Source organism: Mirounga angustirostris, unplaced genomic scaffold, assembly GCF_029215605.1.
Source record: "Mirounga angustirostris isolate CCGP_5_RB_7025 unplaced genomic scaffold, mMirAng1.0.hap1 SCAF_13, whole genome shotgun sequence".
In the NCBI taxonomy this organism is placed as follows: Eukaryota; Metazoa; Chordata; class Mammalia; order Carnivora; family Phocidae; genus Mirounga; species Mirounga angustirostris.
Window position 1 is genome coordinate 54,490,744 of NW_026991721.1, and position 24,001 is coordinate 54,514,744.

A 24,001-nucleotide genomic window follows, 5' to 3' on the forward strand; every position below is an offset into this window, starting at 1 on the left:
CATGAGAGACACAGAGAGAGAGAGGCAGAGGGAGAAGCAGGCTCCCCGCAGAGCAGGGAGCCCGATGCGGGACTTGATCCCAAGACCCTGGGATCACAACCTGAGCCGAAGGCAGACGCTTAACCGACTGAGCCACCCAGGCATCCCTTGGTTTTCCTCTTAATCTACCTGCTCATCCTGCTGGGAAATGCCCTGATCCTGGTGGCTGTGGTGGCAGATCCCAGCCTCCACAAGCCCATGTACTTCTTCCTGATCAATCTCTCGGCCCTGGACATCCTCTTCACCGGACCACCGTCCCCAAGATGCTGTCCCTCCTCTTGCTTGCGGACCGCTTCCTCAGCTTCCCCGCCTGCTTCCTGCAGATGCACCTCTTCCACCGCTTCTCCTGCTCAGAAGTCTTCATCCTGGTGGCCATGGCCCATGACCTCTAGGTGGCTATCTGCCGCCCCCTGCGCTACCCTGTCCTCATGACCCCGCACACCAGTGCCGCCGCCCTGGCAGCCTGTGCCTGGCTCACTGCCCTCCCCCTGCCCATCCCCGCAGTGGTGCAGACTTCCCACTTGGCCTTTGACAACACTGCTCACAGCTCTCACTGCTTCTGTGACCACTTGGCTGTGGTCCAGGCCTCCTGCTCTGACACCACGCCCCAGACCTTCATGGGCTTCTGCATCGCCATGGTGGTATCCTTCCTGCCCCTTCTCCTGGTGCTTCTCTCCTATGCCCACATCCTGGCTTCAGTGCTTCGCATCAGCTCCCGAGAAGGACGCTCAAAAGCCTTCTCCACCTGCGGCTCCCACCTCCTGGTGGTTGGCACCTACTACTCATCCATTGCCATAGCCTATGTGGCCTATAGGGCTGACCTGCCCCTCGACTTTCACATCATGGGCAATGTGGTGTATGCTGTCCTCACCCCTGTCCTCAACCCTCTCATCTACACGCTGAGGTACAAGGATGTCAAAGCAGCCATCACCAGTAAGGTATGTCCCTGGGACCCAGGGCATTCTGGGGGCCCTTGATCCTTAGACACAACTAGTTCAGATCCCTGGGCGTTAATGACAATGCTTAGCATAGAATAGAAACACAATAACTATTTTAAAATGAACTTCAACAGTCTAAATTGGCTTCACTCAGTTGAGCAAACAGCTAAAACCTGGTCCTCAAATACTGGATCAAGAACGCTTCCCTCTGGTGCTATAGAATAATTGTAGTTTTCACAATTTTCATCAATCATTAATGTGATGAATACAATCATCCAATCATTCAGAAAAAAATGTTACTAGATGCCAGAGACAGAAATGAACCTGACACAATTGCTGTCCTCAAGATATCCATAATCTAGTGGGGAGTCACATGCAGTGAATAATATAAGGTGATAGGACAGAGAGAAGTAAAGGGGGTTGTGGGGGCCAAGAAGTTTGCATTTAATTCAATGTCAAATTTTTTTCCTATTAAGTTCTTATAATTTTGGCATTGGTGTCACTCGTCTGTTAGCAAGCACTTGTGTGTCAGCAGTATAGTTGAGGGCGGGTGGGAGGCTTGAAATAATTGCATAAGAAAACCACTAGCTGCTCCAATCAGGGAATGTTAATGGAGTCCATATTCCCGTCCAAAGGGAAGGATCCATTTTCAGCTTGGATACCCATTAAAAAGTGATGTTTCCTGCCAAGAACCAGTGGGTGGTTGGGAGAGTGGCTCCACTCACTGTCACCCACAGTGACCCATTGTGGGGAATCTGTCTTCCCAGTCCCTACAATTTAGCTTCTGTGGATTAAATGGTACTGATTCCACAGGAGACACAGTAAGTCTCACTAAATTTAAAGCTACGACAGCTGCCTGGTCATTTTAAGCCCACTGTGCAAGCATACTAGCAGTCAAAAAAGGAGTTATGATACCTGCAAGGGTAATTGACCCTGATCTTCAGGAGGGAGTAAGACTGCTCATACACAGCAGGGGCCAGGAGGCTGGTATTCAGGCACGGGAGCATTTCTTGTTTCTTCCACGACCAACTTTCACTATAAATGGGCAAGGAGAGCAATCATAGCCTGATGAGGCACAGTAACCAGGGCTCGGAACTGTCAGGGATGAGGGTCTGGGTCATGCTAGAAGGGAATCCATCTAGACCAACCGAGGTGATTGAAAGTGAAGCGAAAGGAGAAGGGAATCTGGAATGGGTGGTAGAGGAGAGAGAGGATGAGCATCACTCGCAGCCACGGGGCTGGCTGCAACGGCAGGGGACCCTTTAGACTAATCGGAGTCCTGGAAATCCTAGGTTGTGATAAGTGACTGAATCTGAGCGGTTTGAGTGATAGACTACAGTAGGCACAGTTGGTCGCCTGCCCTCTAGCAGCTCAGCCTTGGCTGCCAACAGCTCACACGCATACATCTTAAGATGTAGGTCTAATGCCCTGACCCTGACGGCTTCTCTTTTGAGAGGAAGGGAGCAAGAGAGTAGCTTTATGAGCAGAACAAACTGACTCCTGGATACTACGCAGTCTGAGCTTAGATGCCATCTAGTAACTGTAGCTCCTGGTAAAACCAGCTGGCCTCCTGAGACCCTCAGAACCCATGAAAGCTGCGTCTTCTCCTGCAGGAAATGAACGCCACCAGTCCCCTGGCAAATTAAATCTATGCAGGCAGGCTCTCTCCTGGATATTGCCACGTAGAACACAGAGAACTCCTTGGGTAATTTTCAGATAATCATATTTCACTCCAAGCACCCAATACTCCCTATCTCATTAAATCATCTCAAAAACTCTATGAGATAGGTAGTATTATGTTCTATTTTACTGATAGAAAAACACAGACTCAGAGAGGGTTAAAGAACTTGCCTAAGGTGACAGCTAACGTATATTAGAACCAATACACAAACCCAGGACTTCCTCACTTTTGACCCTCTGCCCTTCCCCACAATGGAAAACCGCCGAGCACAGGCCTGGAAATGCAGCCCGGGCTCTGCCCTGCAGCTCTGATCCTAAACATCGGCATAAGCAGTGGTAAGTCATTTCGCTTCTCTGGACCTTAGTTTCCTCCTCTTGGGCTGCCTGTCACCCCTGCGTCTTCTGAAGACCAGAGAGAATAATGTCAATAAAAGCTGTCCCATTGGCTCTAAGTTCTGGAGCCCATGAGGGCTGTTCACAGAGCTGTTCTCATTATCAGCAAATCCCAGATGCAAGTCCCCTCCCAACACATGCTCTAGGAGGGGCCAAGAAGTCAATCCTGTGTGATTGGAGGGCACAGTGCTGCAAAGAAGCCCCATCTTGAGGGAGAGAACCCCAGCAGGCCTGGCTGAAGGAGGGATTGGAGGGCTTAGCAAGCCACAGCTCAGCGCTTGCCTGGTGCTTCCCTGCCAGGCCAGGCTGGAAGCCACAAATGAGACACCACAGAAGATGCCAAGGTGGCAGGGTTTGACAGATGGGGGCGGGGGGGCGCCAGAGCTCAGCAAAGACCAAAGTGGAGAGATGGGGCAAGGATATGGTGGGAGGGATATAGAACTGGGGCTGGAGATCAGGAAGACAGACACAAGATGCAGGCAACCAGGATCCAGGCTGGCTGTGCATACACGGGCTGCGGGATCTTAGACCACATACCCTGGCAGATGTGGACAAGGTGCACCTCTGGGTGGGATTCAGATCATCTTGGCCAAGCCTTTCCCCCAGCAAAGCAAGGCTTTGTCACTGGCGGACACACTAGCAAGCTCTGAGCCCTGTGTGTTCCAGGCTCACGTGTAAGCGTTGTCTAAGCTAAGCGTTATGTCTCCCCATAAGGATCACAACAACCCAGGAGGTCACAGATGACAGAAATGAGCCCCAGGAGGGGGAAATGACTTGCCCAAGGTCACGCCGCTGGACGTAGGAGCTGGGATTGGAATCAGGGCCTTTCTGACTCACAAGCCACACACTTGACCACTAAGGTCCATGTGACAAGATGAAGGGAGAGAATGTGGCTGGCAGCAGGTGCTCACTAGGCCAGATAGTCCTCACCCTCTCCCTTTGCGTGTGGACCATTGTGACATCCGATCTGTCAACCACAGAGGGGACTCTCAGAAAAGGGCTCATTGAATTGGAAACCCCCCAGAGATCTTTTCTTCCAAAGCCCTCACTGCCCAGATGAGAAAACCAAGGCTCAGGGACCCAAAGTCACAGCAGGCAAGTGGCAGAGCTGGTCCAGGAGCCAGCCCTCTTGGTTGCCAGGCGGGGCTTAGGCTTTTGCAGCAGCCTGGCTCCAGAACAGCCTCTGCTCTCCCCCTCACCTGCCGTGGCCTTGGACGGACCCTCAGATTCTCGCTGGCTGAAGGGCATAAACACTCCCTGGCAGGCTTGGATGATGAGAGGGGGTGATGGACGCGAAGCATGGCTTCAGGTTGTACATTCAGTGACCGGTTCTTCTGTCTAGCTGCGTAACTGGCTGGTGGACAATCCAGACAGGGAGCACCCTTGCCGGTTATGGTGGCACGTTCTGTGCCCTGGGAAAGAGCACCCTGCGGGCCCGAAGCACTGGCCTGCATCGTTCACATGTACTAGGTAATTCAGAGTAAAACAAGAACCCTAACCTGTAAATTAAGTGTAAGGAGATCCAGCCAAACTCGGGTATTTCCTAGGATGGGCCAGTTGGACGATGCTTTGAAATACCAAACGCGAAATTCTTTCAGAAATTATCTCTAGTGCCCCTGCTTCGCTGGTGAGCCAGCACATTGTGTGGTTGACTGTTGGATGGTCCATCGCCATGTGCACCTGTCCACCCGGGTCGTAGCATCTGTACTTCTATTTGCAAAGCAGCGGAGCAGAGGAGGGAAGAGAAAACAGCTGGACTCAGTGGCCTCTGGCCTTGACCCTCTGTGTTTCTACCTCTCAGATATCTTACTCTGCCTCTCCCGGGTGAGGGTGTCAGAAAAAAATGGCGACTGGATTTGTCAGATGGGATTTTGATCAACTGAGGGTTAACCCTTTAAAATGGAGACAATGAGGTTCACCCTCTTGCCCTCATCATGGAGGTGATCCGTGAGGTTCTCTTTCAAGGGGCACACACATAGGAGAGTTGTCTTTCCCATGCTCATTTTAGACAAAGTATTTGCCAGTCACCATTTCCAAATCAAGAAGCCAGGCAGCATAATCCAAATCAATCACAGAGCTAACCAGGAAGAATGTAAAAGGTGGTGGGGAAGAGTTGGGGAGGGCAATCGATGGGAACTGGAGATTTAAAAAGCCTTTTTTCCAGTCTGACATTCTATGACTCTAGGACTTGAGAGCTGCTTTCAATTTGTTTTAGAAAAACAAGAAGGTAGATGTAGTTCCAAGGAATTCAAAGGAAAACTGTTTGTGGAATCCCTGGGGTAGAACAGCAGTGATGCAGCTGTAAGCATGAAGCTGCCTGAACGGCTCAGCAGAGGCTCATCCGGAGGAAGGGATGAGCCAGTCCTGCCTGAGTAGTCCCAGTGTTGACCCCAGCACACACTGAGTGAACAACATCTGACACTGTTCTTTTATCTTTGGGCAGCCACAGGCATTCAGTTCTCCCGATCCTTTCTAGCAGCAATGGCTCTCATGATAGTCCCTGGAGCTTCTTCTAAATTGGCATTAGAGGAACCCGTGACAATGTGGACATTAAAGAACCAAACAGAACATACGCTGGGCTGCAGCTGTTGGAAGGAAGGAAGATAACAGACCCATGATGTGCCCTGGGTGGTGGGAGATCCACCCTCCACTTGGGCTCCATCGGGAAGAGAGTCCCACAGAAGACACTTGCTCTTCCCAACACTGGGAGGGCAGCCAGAGAACGCAGGAGAGGCAAGCAGAGCTGCTGCACCTGGGACAAGAGAGAGGAGACATTTCCTGGGTAATGAGTAGAATGAGCAGGCAACATGTTGCAGAAAACTTGTGGAAAAATCAGCCTTTCCTAGTGATGTGCTGATGGTGGCATCACTTAGGAGAACTTTAAGCAAGAGCAAACGAAAATACAATAGCATAGGGATCTAAGAGCTCATCAGATTTATGATGTCCCAAAGAAAGGGTGGGACATGGAGTAGAAAAGTGACAGAAGCTCTTTCGATGTGCTTATCACAGTTGTAACCAGATAATTAACTGTGTGATTGTCTTTTAAATATACCATCCTGCAGCTAGAACTTAGTAAGTAAGCCCTGTGAAGACATGATGCTTTGTTCACTTTTTCACAGCCTTGCACATTGTAGGTAGGTACCTACTAAATGCTTGATGGAAGATGGAAGCAGTGAATTGTGGGTTAAGATGGAAGAAGCAATATTGGAGGTACCACCAGTCCTCTATACTTGGTCATAAATCATTTTGGTTGCAATAATTGTACAGTGAACTATACAGATTTCTCATTCCAAACTCCTGGTTTCCGGATGCTCTGGTTGCCTGTCACCCTAGCATGCAGCTCTATCTCACCATGGATGCCACAGCCTGTAATAGACCAAAAGACTTTCCACCGATCTTCTACCTGGTGGGCATCCCCTCTCTACAGGAGTTCCTCTTCCTTCCCATCTTTTTCATCTTCCTGTTCTACCTGCTCATCCTGGTGGGGAACACCCCGATTTTGGTGGCTGTGGTGAGAGAACCCGGACTCTACAAGCGCATGCACTTCTTCCTGATGAGTCTCTCAGCCCTGGACATCCTCTTCACCTGACCACCATCCCCAAGATGCTGTCCCTCCTCTTGCTTGCGGACCGCTTCCTCAGCTTCCCCGCCTGCTTCCTGCAGATGCACCTCTTCCACCGCTTCTCCTGCTCAGAAGCCTTCATCCTGGTGGCCATGGCCCATGACCGCTAGGTGGCTATCTGCCGCCCCCTGCGCTACCCTGTCCTCATGACCCCGCACACCAGTGCCGCCGCCCTGGCAGCCTGTGCCTGGCTCACTGCCCTCCCCCTGCCCATCCCCGCAGTGGTGCAGACTTCCCACTTGGCCTTTGACAACACTGCTCACAGCTCTCACTGCTTCTGTGACCACTTGGCTGTGGTCCAGGCCTCCTGCTCTGACACCACGCCCCAGACCTTCATGGGCTTCTGCATCGCCATGGTGGTATCCTTCCTGCCCCTTCTCCTGGTGCTTCTCTCCTATGCCCACATCCTGGCTTCAGTGCTTCGCATCAGCTCCCGAGAAGGACGCTCAAAAGCCTTCTCCACCTGCGGCTCCCACCTCCTGGTGGTTGGCACCTACTACTCATCCATTGCCATAGCCTATGTGGCCTATAGGGCTGACCTGCCCCTCGACTTTCACATCATGGGCAATGTGGTGTATGCTGTCCTCACCCCTGTCCTCAACCCTCTCATCTACACGCTGAGGTACAAGGATGTCAAAGCAGCCATCACCAGTAAGGTATGTCCCTGGGACCCAGGGCATTCTGAGGACCCCTGATCCTTAGATGTTGCTAATTCTGCTTCCAGGATACTAGTGTGCTAAAAACAGAGAATGCCATCAAAAAAGTTTCTTGAAGGGAAGAATGACCTAGAGTAGGGCCCAAAATATACCATTGAGTCTTCCATTTCCATTAATGATAGACTTGGTTATAAAATCAACCCTTCTGTGGAAAGGAAAATGTCAGATAAAACAGAAAGATTATCTGCTTAAAAGTGTCAAAATTATTGCCTTCTTAGCTCAGTGGGCAGTGTGTCAGTCTCATAAAAGTATCAAACAGAATTTTTAACATAAGGCTAAAATAGTAATAAAGATGAGAACACAGAAAGATTAGTTATTAAGACATGATTAGACATATAGATCAATGGAACAGGAGAGCCCAGAATCAGACCCTTAAATATATGAACAGTTGATATATGAAGGAAATGACATTGCAGATCAGTGTAAAGATGGAAATATAATAAATGGTATTAGTACTATCAGGTATCCATATGTCAACAAATGAAATTTGTCTCTTTTATCTTAAGCAAACACAAAAAGCAATCTCATTAAATACCTAAATATGAAAGGCAAAACTATAAAACTATATAGGAGACTACAGTCCTCATCTTGGGATGGGGAGATATTTCTGAAGCAAGATTTTTTAAAAGCTCTATGCCTAGGAAAAACAAAAGATAAATTTGACTGCTTTAAAATGTAGAATTTCTGTTCATCAAAAGACACCAGAAAGAGAGTGGAATGCTAAGCTACAGAACAGAAAATTATTTGCAATGCATATAACCAACTAAAGGACTCAGGATTCATCCAGAATATATAGAGAATTACTTTGGATCAATTTTTTTATTTTTATTTTTCTAATTTTTTAAAAAAGATTTTATTTATTTATTTGATAGATAGCGAGAGAGGGAACACAAGCAGGGGGAGTGGGAGAGGGAGAAGCAGGCTTCCCACTGAGCAGGGAGCCCGATGCAGGGCTCGATCCCAGGACCCTGGGATCATGACCTGAGTCGAAGGCAGATGCTTAACCAACTGAGCCACTCAGGCGCCCCAGGTCAATTTTTTAAAATAGTCAAGTCATTAGAAAAATTAGCAAAATACTTCACAAGCAAATGTTCAATAAATCTAAGAAAACATGCTCAACCTAGTAGTCACAGGAGAGGTGCAAGTTACAACAATGAGTACTTACCACTAGAAACACATCAGACTGGCTAAAATGTCAAAGTCTACCAATACCCAAGTTGGTGAGCATGCAGGTTGATGGAGCACTCGTATACTGACAGTGGGAGTGTTTATTGGCACGACCACTTTGGAAAACACCTTATCACTATCTTATAATGTTGAATATACAGATACTGTATTATCTGGCATAGCTGCATTTCTCTTAACTTGTAAAATGTTCATAAGATGTAGCACTGTATGCCAATAAAATATGAAGGAATTACATAGACACACAACATGAGTAATCTCATATGAATAGATGAAAGAATCTAGTGTTGAGTGGAAGAATCTAGTGGTGAGCCAAAGAATCATGACTCAAAAGGATATATATAATATGATTCCAGTTATATAAAGTTTAAAGACAGGCAAAGCTAAACTACATTTTTGATCACTGCATACAGATGTCATACACCATGAAGAAAAGAGAAGGCATATTTATTATTAAAATGGAAAATCAGGGTTATTTCTGTAAGAGAGGGAGAGGGTTGTGAGTCAGAGAGGGGCACCAAGGGCTTTATGAGGAGTTGTCAGTTTCATTCTCCCCTGAATGGTGGTGACAAGGTATTCACTTTACAATTAAACTGTATATATAGACTTTATACATTTTGGCTCCATGTGAATACTCTATTTTATAATAAACTCTTACAAGGCATCATTCCATCGGGCAGAGGCTGCAATGGTAGTTCTCAATGTTCGGTCCACGTCTTTCCGTGGGTGGGCTGTCTTGTGGTGGTTTTCATCTTCAGAATAAGCATCGAGCTGCTGAATATAATTTTCTCTGTTTTTCCATTCACTTAAGAAGACTTTAATTAGCCTTTGGGAAGTGCTAGACCATGTGGTAGAAGCTAGAGACACAGAGGGAGAGATTGGGACAGTCGCTGCCCTCAATTTGCTTACAGTCTAGTGAGGAAGACGGACTCGGGCAGGAACAACACAGTGTGGTAGGTGCCACATCAGAGGGAAGCACAGGGGATGGGGGGAGCATAGAGGATGGTATTTAATCCAAGACAAAAATGTCTCCCATAAATATTTATTTTATTTTATTTATTTTTTAAGATTTTATTTATTTATTTGAGAGAGAGAGAATGAGAGACAGAGAGCATGAGAGGGAGGAGGGTCAGAGGGAGAAGCAGACTCCCCGCCGAGCAGGGAGCCCGATGCAGGACTCGATCCCGGGACTCCAGGATCATGACCTGAGCCGAAGGCAGTCACTTAACCAACTGAGCCACCCAAGCACCCCTCCCATAAATATTTTTAACCTATGGTACCTGCTACTGCTTGTTTGGGAGTCCTCATGGAGTTAACGGCATGGCGGATGTGGACTGATTGAACAGAAACCCCAAGCTGCTCCCATCAGAGAAAGAGAGGTTTCATTCTAGAGCTGACCAGAATGTGGGATGGCATCCCTGTCGCTACCTGTCATGGGGTGTGATTTTTAGCTTGGACAAGAAGTGGAGTTCATGCTCAAGCAAACCCAAAAGACTGCCACTCATTCTTCAGGAATCCCGCATGTCAAAAAAGGGTCTGGTGTGGGCAGAACTACAACGCCCCCCAAAAAGGCAGGAAGGAAAACCACTCTCAGAAAAGTGAATGGCGCAGGCCGTGACATTCTTGTGGCATATGTAAAAGGAAAGAAAATCTTTCTTAGCAAATTGTAATAAAGATGCAGCATGCGATGGGACTTTAAGCAAGGCATTAGCAGAGAGTGAGAATTTCAGCAAATAGCAATGAGCATCTTTTAAAGTCACAATGATAACAATTTTAAGTCAAAATTATGAAACAAAGCATTTTTAGTGAATTCTCATCTCCATTTCTGCTCCCTCCACCTATTGCATGCCCTTTACAAAAACTGTTTTTATTCATTTTTTTTGGTTTTTCTTTCCATGTTTAATATAAGCAAGTCCATATACTTACACACATATGTATAACATATAAATATGGCTATATTATCTCTTTCTTAGAGAATGGTAGCATACTATAAGACTGTTCTGCTCCTTGATTTTGAAAATTCAATCAGCAGTTGATAGAGATTAAGTTTTTGTTCGAGCAAAAAAAAAAAAAAAGTGGTGGTGGGAGAGGGAGGGGGCCATCGCTGGAGTGACCAGCTTTACATAGGAGCACAAAGAGTTCGTCCATGGGAATAGGTGGGAAGACAGAATGAATGCAGGCACGGATGCCCGCAGGTGGGTGGGTGCGGGATGGGACTCTGTGCACTCCTCTCCTGATTGGCTGGAGTGACAACAGGAAGAGATATTGGTGGATTGAGGAGGGGAAAAGTCATCTGGAAGAGGAGATGAGGCAACAAACCAGGGCCATATATGGGATGACTGCCGGCCAGAATTAAGGTCTGTGGAGCACTCATACGTTAAGCTCAGATAAGGTACACCTACATCAGGAAAATACTTTCTTAAAATCCATCTCACTTCTCCCTAAAGGTGCAGGGCTCATCTTGAGTCAGGGTATGTGGGACTGATGACCCAGTGTTACTGATTCTTCCCAGTGGAGATTTCTTTTTTTAACCAAGCATTAGGATAATTGCATAAGCCAACTGGTTTTCAGGCAGCAATGATCTGATTTTTTTTAAAAAAATCTGATCATTTATCTGTCCTCACAAGTGGCTACCTATGCTTCTTGTCTGCTAAATGACATAAGGTCATTTATATATCAAGAACATATATCATGAGCCTACTATGTGGTATATTTTATATCTCAATGTTATTGGGAGAGGAAGGAAGAAAAAACACTAAAAAAAATGAATTCTAAAATGTCAAAAGCTACTTTAAAACCCTTCTAAACTCAGTTACAATGTTGAGCTCTAAAGCTGGCTCCACTTATCACTTACACATAGTGAAATACTTATGTAGTCATGAGATTATGATTCCATTACAAGAACGATATTTATGGTAATACCATTTCCTCTGCATTAATTTCTTATATTCTTTTTTTTAAAAAAAGATTTTATTGACACAGAGAGAGAGAATGAGCACAAACAGGGGAGCAGTGGATGGAGAGGGAGAAGCAGGCTCCCCGCTGAGCAGAGAGCCCGATGCAGGGCTCAATCCCAGGACCCTGAGATCATGCAGACGCTTAACCGACTGGGCCCCCCAGGCACCCCAATCTTATATTCTTGATGCTAAGTAAGATGCTTATAGTATGCTAAATTCGTATTTTGTGCTTTCTGTTTATATTTCAAACAGCGTGGTTCCCTTTAATTTCTTTTATCCTCCTCTTATGTATTCTCCAAATATATTCCCAGAATCATCCACACAACCTTGTCTCGTTCCACTTTTGAAGCTATCATTATTACTAAACTAGATATTTTGGTTCCAAGCCATATGTATTTTATTTTTTATTTTTTATTTATTTATTTTTTAAAAAAGATTTTATTTATTTTTTAAAGAGCGAGCGAGAGAGAAACAGCATGAGAGGGGAGAGGGTCAGAGGGAGAAGCAGGCTCCCCGCGGAGCAGGGAGCCCGATGCGGGACTCGATCCCGGGACTCTAGGATCATGACCTGAGCCGAAGGCAGTCGCTTAACCAACTGAGCCACCCAGGCGCCCAAGCCATATGTATTTTAAATAACCTGCCCATTTTTCTATTCTACACATCTTTAAAATAATAAAAACTCTATCTCTGAACGCTGCTTCCTCAAATATGTGGAAATTAAATAGCACACCTCTAAAAAATCAATGGGTCAAAAAAGAAATCACAAGGAAAATCAGAAAAGATCTTGTAGAAACATACCCCAAATCACAGGATGCAGCTAAAACAAGTGTTTTGAGGGAATGTAGAACTGTAAATGCTTATATGAAAAAAAGAAGAAAAATCTCAAATTAATCATCTAATGTTATTAGATTATTTATTAATTTATGTATTAATAATCTCATTTTTACTTTAAGAAATTATACTTTTATAATTTTTCTTTAAAAGCAAACTTGAGGTGCCTGGGTGGCTCAGCCGTTAAGCGTCTGCCTTCGGCTTAGGTCATGATCCCAGGGTCCTGGAATCGAGCCCCTCATTGGGCTCCCTGCTCTGCGGGAAGCCTGCTTCTCCCTCTCCCACTCCCCCTGCTTGTGTTCCCTCTCTCGCTGTGTCTCTCTCTGTCAAATAAATAAAGTCTTTAAAAAATAATAAAATAAAAGCAAACTCAACTCAAAGCAAGCAGTAGGCATGAAATAACAATAAAGATTAGAATGGAAATAAAAAGAGAGTGGGAAAAATAGACAAAATGAAAACTGGGTCTTCGAATACATCAACAAGACTGATGAACATTTAGGTAGATTGACTAAGAAAAAATGAGAAAATACCCCCAATTACTAAAATCAAAAGTGAAAGAGGGAACATTACGACCGAACTGCAGAGACATAAATGCAAAATGTCAAAGGAAGAGACCACCACACCACACCTGAAAACAGAAGGCTGAACTTACCACCAGCTTAAGCATTGGGAATGCTCCAGTGTATGGTTCTGAGCGACCCGGGGAGCTGATCTCACACAGGGCTGCGGACAATGTGGAGGGGAGGGGTTGGTGGACCTTCAGCGGTGCTGCTGTTGAGGGAATGGTTTGCCTTTAGTGGTGGCCGTGTGGTTACTGGGGCGAGGGTGTTGCTGCGTGGCTGACTTTTAGACTGGTCGGCTTTCAGGAACGTATGTATTAGTGCGAAGCTGTCATTGAATAATTAAACAGGTTTAAAACAAGTTCTGAGGATTATTTGTTACTCCCATGGCTATCGAACTGCCAGTCATTTCCTAGAAGCCTGAGAACATTTTTATTCTCAGAGGTAATGAAGTAAATCATACTTTATCCCCTAATGTTATACTAGGAAGTCTTTAAGTGTTGGCTTTTTACAAAGAAATCTCAGCCAACAGTTTAGCTCTCCTATTTTGGCTCACTTTTGGAGGTAAAACAAAATAAAATTAGAAATTTGAAAGGAACCTAAGTCATGGTTTCTGTTTGTTTTCTCCGACCTACTGTAGTTCAAATGACTGTTGCGCTCTATGTGAGCTCTTCCCACCAATAACCCAGTCTTTTCGTTAGTTTCATCGGACACATCCCAAAAAGACTTTAGTCCTTCTCATGCTGCCAAAAGCTGGCTTTGGAGGTTTTGGGGGTTTTTCTTTGTTTTTTTAAAGATGTATTTATTTATTTTTAGAGAGAGAGAGTGCGAAAGCGGGGAGGGGCAGAGGGAGAGGGAGAGACAGAATCCCAAGCAGACTCCCTGCTGTGCAAAAAGCCCAACGTGGGACTTGATCTCATGACCCTGAGATTACAACCCCATCCAAAAGCAAGAGTCTGACACTTAACTGACTGAGCCACTGAGGCCTTCCTGTTTTTTTGTTTTTATGTACAAACCTGGTTTTTAATTTTTTTTAAAGTATAGTTGATGCACAATGTTACAACATAGTGATTCAGCAAAGTCTAGACGTTATGCTGTGCTCATCACGTGCAGCTACCATCTGTCACCATACAACACTATCATGGCTCCAGGCATTTATTAAGGAGGTCTGTCGTGTCTGAGCAACAGAAAACAGAACAAAAGAATCCACCTGACAGTCCAGTGATTCTGCGGTATTCTTTGCCTTTAACTTGAGAGTGGTTAGATCTTCTCCCCTAGAAAAACTTTCAGCTTTTACCTTTGTGGTCCTGAAGCAAAGATCCACATCTAAAGATTTATCCCAAACCAAAATTCCTCCCCTCAGTTGGAAGGAGTAGATCTGGAGAGGAGGAGATAACACAAAAAGTTCTGGTTTGTTCTTCAGAGAAATTTCCCAAACCATCTTCAGTCCCATCATGAAGTTCCTTCGATCAGAAGGGGCTACAGCCTCTGCTGTACCATTCTTTTGATTTCCCAAGAAGCTGCCAATGTTCCCAGGATGCCAACTACATCCTGCAGTTGTAAATCTACAGTCAACAGACATCTATTCTGGAAGTCTCTACTGTGGGCTGAAATGAATCGCTCATGAATGCTTTTCCCCTGGTTCTGGGCAGAGCATCAGGCACAGGTCCTGCAAGGTCATCTCAGTCATTGCTGGGCTTTGTGTTCTCAAAGTCTCTGGGTTTGAAGTTGGGATGGTCCCTGTGCATGCATGCCCTATTCCATTTTAAAATGTGCTTGCTGCAATGGATGAATCCCTAAACTCTACCTCTGAAACTAATAATACACTATATGTTAATTAATTGATTTAAAATAAAATAAACAAAATAATATGTACTTACTGCTTGCTTGGCCCAGGAGTTCTACTTCTAAGGATCTATCTGAGAGAAATATCTGGGTACCCATCCCCAAAATGCTTGTTAAAAAGACATTAATTATAATATTGTCCATAATAGCAATAATTGTGTACAACCTAGATGTTCATTGGCAGGGAAATTATGAAATAATCTATGTCATATCCATACTATGAAATGCCAGATATCAGATAAAAAGAATAAAGTATGTCAGACAGAAAGTTTCCAAGACTTAGTAAGTTGGAATATAAGTGATGCCATAAGAACAAAATGACTTTATTTGCGTTAAAGGAAAAACAAAACATTCCCCCCCATGCACAACACACACGCATGCTTAGCAAAGGTCTGGAAGGAACACACCAAATCATTACCTTTGGGGAGGGGAGGGGGACTATGAGGAAGGGCTGGTGTGAAGAAAGCATTCACCTTTTACTCCATAAATCTCCATATTGCTTAAGCTATTTTACAGTGGGATCTGTTTATTACTTGTGAAATTTTAAAAATTGTTCAAATTTTATACAGATCAATGAAAGAGTGACAGAGTCAGAAATTGAGAGCTATGGAGCCAAAGGAAGGAATCTAACAGACTGAGGTCCAAACCGGTCTATGATCCTGCTTGGGCCCTGCCTGAGGCTGGGGCGCAGACCCCCTCTCCTCACGTTCTTCCCACAGAACCTTTGCAAGTCCCTCATGGAACAGCTGAGGCAGTGTGTCCCAGGGGTGCAACAGGGTTTTCCTATTTTGGTTTATCAAAATAACAGCTCTCACTTCCTGAATGTTCACCGTGTGCTAGACACGAGCTCAGCACCTAACTAAACCTTCCCAGGAGGCTGCGGGATGGGCAGTGTTGTTATACCCTTTTCACAGGCAAGGACCTAAAGGCCCAGTGAGGCTAAGGGATTTGTCCAAGGTGACATCACTGGAACGAACTGAGGTCTCCGCCATTGGTCGATGTGCTGCTGAACCGCTGAACTGGAACTGGAATCTTGGGTCCAAGCTCGGCCAGCAGCCACTCATGTGACCGTGGGCAAGTCACTTCCCTTCACTAGATCTTTTCCTCAGTGTCAAATAGTGGGGACAATCCTGGCTCTGCCTGTCCTCCCCGGCTGTTTTGGGGCCCGATGGGAAAACAAGAATCAAACTCTTCTGTTGGTGATAAAGTTCTGGGACCCAGGAGGGTTGTTAATGACGCTGTTTCCATTACCTGCAAAGCCCAGGGCCAAGTCCCCCACCTCATCCTACGAAGTTGTTCCCAGCTGGAGGGGGTGGGGCCCCTTAGGGGAACCAACTTAAGGGAGAGGGCCCCAGCCGGCCCTGACTCCAGGGTTTAATGGGCCATGGCCCAGCTCCTTCCTGGCTCTTCCCCCAGGGCCAAGTGTGGTGACTCTACAGAAGACACCAAGGTGGATCAGGCTTGCAGGTGAGCTGGGCCGGGGGTGGAGTTTTCCAGAAGTTGGCAAAGGCTGGGGTGAACAGACAGGTTCAGAGAGGCCGGGGATGTGTACAGCCATAGTGAGGGTCCCAGTGTGCACCCCGGTCTGTGTGGCCCTGGGCCAGACACCCTGACAGGATGGGCAGGGATGGGCAGTCACAGGCAAGAGGCTGATGCTTTTGTGAGAGAGTTTCTCACAGAGAGGCAAGATCAATGACCATGAAAGAAATGGAAATATTTAGTGAGGCATCTGTAACACTGTGAGTCACAGATGAGGGAGTTGCAGTTCAGAGGGAAAGTGGAAAGTGGTGAAGCCAGAATGGAAACCCGGCTCATTCTAGCTCCAGTTAGTGAGCCCAGACGCTATCATGCACACGTATCCTGCTCCTTGGCTATGGAATAGCACAGGATCATGGAAGTATTATGGGAGGACGGTGTGGATTTAAGAGTTGTGGTGAAGCGCGATGACACAGTGACCATAAGGACCAAGCGTGCCACAGGGCCCTTGCTCTCCCTCCCTAGGGGCTGGGGCCATGAGACGGCCATCCTGACCCCTCACTGGGCCAAACACAGAGGGCGTGCTCAAAAACCCTAGCTGAGCCAGAGGAGACCATCTCTTCCAAAGCCTTCTTTTACCGGTGGGAAAACTGAGGCTCAGGGACCCAAAGTCACAGCCCGTGAGAGGCAGAGCTGGTCCAGGAGCCAGCCCTCTTGGTTGCCAGGCGGGGCTCAGGCCCTTGCAGCAGCCTGGCTCCAGAACACCCTCTGCTCTCCCCTCACCGGTCGGGGCCTTGGACGGACCCTCAGTTTCTCCTTTGGTCAAGGGGCATAACCACTCCCTGGCAGGCCTGGATGCTGAAGGAGAGGATGTATGTAAAGTGCAGCATCCAGCTGAACATCCTAGTGACTGGTTTTTCTGTCCTTTGTCCCCCACCAGCACTGTAATTCGTGGCTCATAGATCATCCTGACCAAGGAAGTTTCCCCTAACAATACCTTTGGTGTCCTTAAGCACTGAAAACACCCCTGTAATACATGTTCAAAATAAACTCCCTTCATCTAAACCATAAAATAAATGTAAGGAAGTCCAGAAAGTTTCTGATTATTAGCATGATGCTACATCGGTGCTTTTCAAAAACATCAGATACTAAATTTTTGCAAAAACATTTTCCAGTGCTCCTGTCCAGCTGGTGCCTAAGCACGTGCTTTATCTGTTGCATAGATGCATTCTGACAAAACAGAGGTTTAGGGGTGAAAACAGTGCCTTCGGGGTGAGCAAATAAATCTTACTAGTTGGTCTGTCCCGTGGCCTCAGGAGGAAGGGCAGCTAGGGCTTTTGCTGAGTGATCCCTGGCTTCAGGGGATAATCCAGCCCCGCTGATAGTCTAGTTCTGGTTCTGTCACCCACTTACCGTGCGACCTTGGGCACACCACAGCCCATTTCTGAGCTGTGTGCCCTATCTATGTAAGAAATGGTCAAACTAAAACTGTCTACTTGCTAATGACCCCTTCATGCTGACAGGATGATTCAGCAGCCACTCAAGGCTTATTGGGAAAGCTGCATTCTGGCTCCTGTCTCTGGAGCACTGAGCTCCTGGTGAGGGCGGTGGCTCATTTTGAAATAGAAATAATTAGGCTCCATTACAGCCCTGCAGGTGCTCAGGTCTGGTGGAGCCACAGACATAGAAAGAGACAGAGACACCCCAGTATGATCATAGTGATAACAAATGAAAGCACAGGAACCCTGAAAGCCAGAAAAGAGGGCCCTGAGCCAGCCAAGACCAGCGAAGCTTCCTGGGAGAGGGAGCACTGTGTTGAGTTAGGACGAAGAACAAGGCAAAGAGCAAGGAGTTGCTGTGTGACTAGAGTGAGAAGAAATAAGGCTGCTAGAAGATCCATCTTGGACAGCAGGCTAGGGGGTCATCTTCTATCTTGAAAAATCCTAGTGAACACCGCATGGGAGCCAGAAAACTGGGCTCAAGACCCACCCTGGCTATGAACTTCTCAAGGCTGACCTTGAGAAGACACTCTGTTTCTGGACTTCAGACTCTGCATTTGCCCTCTCCACCACCGCTGTTGGATAGAAGTGGGACAGAGGAGGGAGGGTAGAGGGGTAGAAATGGGCCTGCTGGCTCTGAATTTTTGCACCTCAAACCCCAACTCGGCTTAACTCAGTGACCATCAATCCCAAGTCAGCTCCTCTGAGCTATAACAACATGTAGGCAAATGCAGTTGGCACCAATTTAGGGTCTGAGGAAAACCCGGTGACTGGCTGAGGCAATTTGAGTCTGGTGGTCTGGTTAGCTGAGAATTAACTCTTTTCAGTTGGGGTGTAGCAGCTTTGCTTTCCTGTCTGGATACTGCGGGCTGACCTTCAGAACGTTTTTTTTCCTTCCAAGGAAGCATTCACAATGGAGTGGTCTGTTCCATGTGTCTTTTGGAAATACATTTTACCAGCCTTCACTCCCTAATGAGAAACCAGGCCACCTAACACGCTAAAAAAATTAAAGAACAAACTGAAATTTCTTTTTTTTTTCCAAATTGAAATTTCTGATTACAGCTGCCAATATCAGCTTAGAAATGGAGTAGAAAAGAGAAAAAACTGCCCCAATCTCTTCCCACACAAAAACTTCCAGATTGTCCAGGGAACACGATCTAGAGAGTGAGAGCCCTGGTCTAGGAGTCTGAGGCCTGGGTTTTCTGGTCCTCGCTCTGCAGCTGACTGGCCCTATGTGATCTTGGGCAAGCCCTTGGCCTTTTGGTCTACAAAGAAAAAAGCTGGCTGGACATTTTCAAGTTTGGTATTCTTACGATTCAATGACATGAGAGAGGTTTTAGCACAAGTCAGAGAAACAGGACAGTTCTGGAAAAATCAAGGAGGGAGTCGTTTTAGAAATGGTCAGGGTTGAAGAGGCATGATATAAATGTGACCATGGACTTGCTCCTGTGTCATCTGTTCAGAGGGACATCCCAGTGTATGAAAGGAATCAATATGCCCAGTCGGTTGAAGGTCTCCAGTTCTGTGGGTGCTTGGAAGCACACATTTCTCCTTCCTTGACAAGGGGAGTCCCTGGGGTAGGGGCTTGTGCCTTAGGCCCTATCATAAGAATACTGCGTTCGTCTCTGCAACAGTGGACCCCAAGGTCCCTGAGTTTCCAGTTTACTGTGGCACCTTCTTAGCTGGGGCTAGGGAAGTCTACAGGCTAGTGTTCATCAGGAACCCCTGCTCTGTGGCCCCAGCAACTGGGAGGGAGAGAACAAATCATACCACACAGAAATGCCTTTCAATCTCTGTCTCTGCCGCTGGGTAGAATACGCCTTTAACTCCGACTAGCATCAGCAAGTGACTTCTCCAACTAAAGGCATCCTCTGCCATTCCTTTCATTGTAGTAGGACAAAAAGCCATACACAGAGGCAAGATTTAATATATTCAGTTGCTTTTTTGTTTGCTTGCATCTGTATTTAATTAAGGTATAACTCAGGCGTAATAATGCCTACAATATTAGATACAGATAGAGATCTAGCTATAAATATAGCTCTAGCTCTGGATTCAGACATCAAATACACAGATAGAGATATTGATATACATACAAATATAGATCTATAGGGACACCTGGGTGGCTCAGTCAGTTAAGCGGTTGCCTTTGGCTCAGGTCATGATCTCAGGGTCCCGGGATCGAGCCCCGCGTCGGGCTCCCTGCTCAGCGGAGAGTCTGCTTCTCTCTCTGCCCCTCACCCCTGCTCATGTTCTCTTTCTCCCTCTCTCAAATAAACAAATAAAATTTTAAAAAACCCACAAATATAGATCTATAGATATGGATAAATCAGCTAAAGATAGAGCACATTTCCAGCAACCCAGAAGGCTCCCTTGTGTCCAGCCCAGTCAAATCCCCCCACAAAATTTAGCTAATCAAGGCTTGAGTTAAGTTCAGTTTCAGTTTTCCTAAGAGTCAGTCTAACTGTGACTTGCTCTTGTTCTTTTTTTTTATTTTTTTTTAATTTTTTATATTTTTTAAAGATTTTATTTATTTATTTGAGACAGAGAGAATGAGAGACAGAGAGCATGAGAGGGAGGAGGGTCAGAGGGAGAAGCAGGACTTGCTCTTGTTCTTAAGGTATGGCCTCCTGGGCTGTGGGTTGTCAGTGTGGCTGATCTCTGTCTCCTTAGCCCTGAAAAATTATAGATTTGCTTCTACCCTTTGGAGGTTTTGAACTTAAGTCTTTAGCAACCTTGCCACCTACCCCCTCAACACACACACACACACACACACATACACAGAGCTTCAGAATTTTTCTTTTCTTTTTTTTTTTTACAGCTTCAGAAATTTTGAAAATATTTTTGAGGGTAAGACCATTATGTATTTGAGGGAGGCTCTTTCCCTCTAATCTCTTAAGCATCATGGGATCTATCTTTTAGAAGTCTTTTTATTCTTTGAGAAGCCTTCAGTCCAGCTTCCCAACCTCTTTTGCATAGCCCCCAAATTCAGAAGCTGTCCCATGGGGAAAACTTGTTATGGATTTAGAGTGCCTTAAATTTCCAAAATGTTTTGCAAACCCTTTTTGACTGCCAAAAAGCATTGCTGCTTTTTCCTTCCCTCATCTGTGTCCCTCTGCCTGGGCCAAGTCCAAGCCACACAATGGTCCCCAAATCAAATATTCCCAGGAAAGATAAGAGCTGGTGATTGGCAGTTGACTTTGGAGAGTCCCTCCCCTCTGGAGTTCCAATTCATTTCATCCTCATTGCAGCCATGTTTCTCCAATTTATTAAAAAATGTAATTTGTATAACTTATCCAGGTTTTCCTAGTTGTTGCAGTGCAAGTGTTGGGCTACCAGGACCTATTACATCCTATACAGGAGTAGAAGTCCAGACATGTAGCTAAAGAGGTATATGGAAGAACTGCTACTCAAGGCATATGAGCAAGAAATAGGTTTAGTAAGTATGTGGGCAGCAGCAGGTTGCAGAAAGCCTTGGAGAAAGCAGCCCTTACAAGATGGTAGCAAGATGGTAGAACTTTGAGTGAGTGCAAAAGTAGAAACCCAAGCTTTAGGACTTGATTTGAGAGAACTGACATCCCAAACTAGATAACATGGGACCTAAGATGAAGACCAGAAGAAATCTTTCCAAGTACTTTTCACAATTATAATTCAAGAATCAACTGTTAAGATCTGACTTTCCCAGTAAGATGTAAACTCTTAAGATAGGAATTTTGCCTGCCTTCTTTCTTTCATCACTGTATCACATGAGCACAGCATAATGACTTCCATTTGGTAAGTTACTCTTAACTTGTAATTAATATTTGACCAAAGAAGAAAGGTAGGAATTTTGGATTCACATGGTAGAAATTAATAAATACCATAACCTACAATCAGTCTTCTAGAATTGGCTGTAAATAATTGTGCTTATATTAACTATAAACATTACAAAATCGCATTCCAGAATCCTTTGTTTCTATGGTTTTCAGATATCCTCAGTCACCAGATGTTCCAGCTGCCTATCTCCCCGAAATCCAGCTCTGCCTCACTATGGGGACCACAACCTGTAATGGATCAGTGGATGGATCACCAGTCTTCTACCTGGTGGGAATCCCCTCTCTGCCAGAGAGCTTCTTCCTCCCTGTGTTCTTTATTTTCCTCCTCTTCTATCTTCTCATCCTGCTGGGAAATGCCCTGATCCTGGTGGCTGTGGTGGCAGAGCCCAGCCTCCACAAGCCCATGTACTTCTTCCTGATCAACCTCTCCACTCTGGACATTCTCTTTACCACAACCACTGTCCCCAAGATGCTGTCCCTGTTCCTGCTTGGAGACCACTTCCTCAGCTTCCCTGCCTGCTTATTGCAAATGTACCTCTTCCAAAGCTTCACATGTTCAGAAGCCTTCATCCTGGTGGTCATGGCCTATGACCGCTATGTGGCTATCTGCCGTCCCCTGCACTACCCTGTCCACATGACTCCACAGACCAATGCTTCCCTGGCAGCCTGTGCCTGGTTTATTGCTCTCCTCCTGCCCATCCCTGCAGTGGTCAGGACCTCCCAGATGGCATATAACAACATTGCTCACATCTACCATTGTTTCTGTGACCACCTGGCTTTGGTTCAGGCCTCCTGCTCTGACACCTTACCCCAGACCCTCATGGGCTTCTGCATCGCCATGGTGGTATCCTTCCTGCCCCTTCTGCTGGTGCTTCTCTCCTATGCCCACATCCTGGCTTCAGTGCTTCGCATCAGCTCCCGAGAAGGACGCTCGAAAGCCTTCTCCACCTGCGGCTCCCACCTCCTGGTGGTTGGTACCTACTATTCATCCATTGCCATAGCCTATGTGGCCTACAGGGCTGACCTGCCCCTCGACTTCCACATCTTGGGCAATGTAGCATATGCTATCCTCACACCAATCCTCAACCCTCTCATCTACACTCTGAGAAACAAGGAAGTCAAGGCAGCCATCACCAAAATCACTTATCTCAAGACCCAGTCTTGGATGAGAGCCCTTGAGCTTTAGATGCAGCTAATTCTGCACTCAGGACACAAAATAACAGTGCCCAGGACAGATTAGGAGCTCAGTAAATATTGTTGAATAAATAAATTAATGAATATAGAATGGTAAAAGAGAATTCAACTGAGCAGATAGTTCCAACCGGCAAAGACGATCCATCCATGGATTTCAGTCAGACTTCTCATTAAAATAGAGTATACACCACTGGCATAAAGTGCTGAGCCCTTGAGAGTTGTTAATGATGCTCTTCTTATTGTCAGCAAAGTCTAGGGATAAATCCTACCCTCCCCCATATATGTCCTAAGAAATGTCAGGGAGTTGATCTCTGAGGGATGGTGGGTGCAGTTCCCATAGGAGCACCATCTTGAAAGAAAGTACCCCAGGAGACCTGCCTGAAAGGAGAGGGCTGAGGGTTTAGTGGGTCATGGCTCAGCACCAAAAAGGCCTTGCATGGAGATGCCATAGGAGATACCAATGTGGATCAGGTTTAACAGGTGAGTAGGGCTAGGGAAAAAGTGCCCAAGAAAAGCAGAGAATGCTGGGGTGGGGAAACAGGACAGAGTGGCCAGAACCTATAAACCAGGACCAGGGATCAGGAAGACAGATTGGGTGCACAAGATGCAGGCAACCAGGATCCAGGCTGGCTGTGCATACACGGGCTATGGGATCTTAGACCACATACCCTGGCAGATGTGGACAAGGTGCACCTCTGGGTGGGATTCAAATCATCTTGGCCAAGCCTTTCCCCCAGCAAAGCAAGGCTTTGTCACTGGCGGACACACTAGCAAGCTCTGAGCCCTGTGTGTTCCAGGCTCACGTGTAAGCGTTGTCTAAGCTAAGCGTTATGTCTCCCCATAAGGATCACAACAACCCAGGAGGTCACAGATGACAGAAATGAGCCCCAGGAGGGGGAAATGACTTGCCCAAGGTCACGCCGCTGGACGTAGGAGCTGGGATTGGAATCAGGGCCTTTCTGACTCACAAGCCACACACTTGACCACTAAGGTCCATGTGACAAGATGAAGGGAGAGAATGTGGCTGGCAGCAGGTGCTCACTAGGCCAGATAGTCCTCACCCTCTCCCTTTGCGTGTGGACCATTGTGACATCCGATCTGTCAACCACAGAGGGGACTCTCAGAAAAGGGCTCATTGAATTGGAAACCCCCCAGAGATCTTTTCTTCCAAAGCCCTCACTGCCCAGATGAGAAAACCAAGGCTCAGGGACCCAAAGTCACAGCAGGCGAGTGGCAGAGCTGGTCCAGGAGCCA

General features: G+C 46.3%; 1 protein-coding gene and 2 pseudogenes across 1 annotated transcript; all 3 read left to right on the plus strand.

Annotated features, from left to right (window-relative positions):
- Positions 1–87: 87 nt before the first annotated feature.
- LOC123842976 (olfactory receptor 2AT4-like) lies at positions 88–1,428 on the plus strand (annotated as a pseudogene).
- Positions 1,429–6,402: 4,974 nt separating this feature from the next.
- LOC123856505 (olfactory receptor 2AT4-like) lies at positions 6,403–7,367 on the plus strand (annotated as a pseudogene).
- Positions 7,368–21,767: 14,400 nt separating this feature from the next.
- On the plus strand, positions 21,768–22,739 carry LOC123856679 (olfactory receptor 2AT4). Its single transcript, XM_045892820.2, has one exon. The coding sequence runs from the start codon at positions 21,768–21,770 to the stop codon at positions 22,737–22,739; it is 972 nt and encodes a 323-aa protein (XP_045748776.2).
- The last annotated feature ends 1,262 nt before the right edge of the window (positions 22,740–24,001 follow it).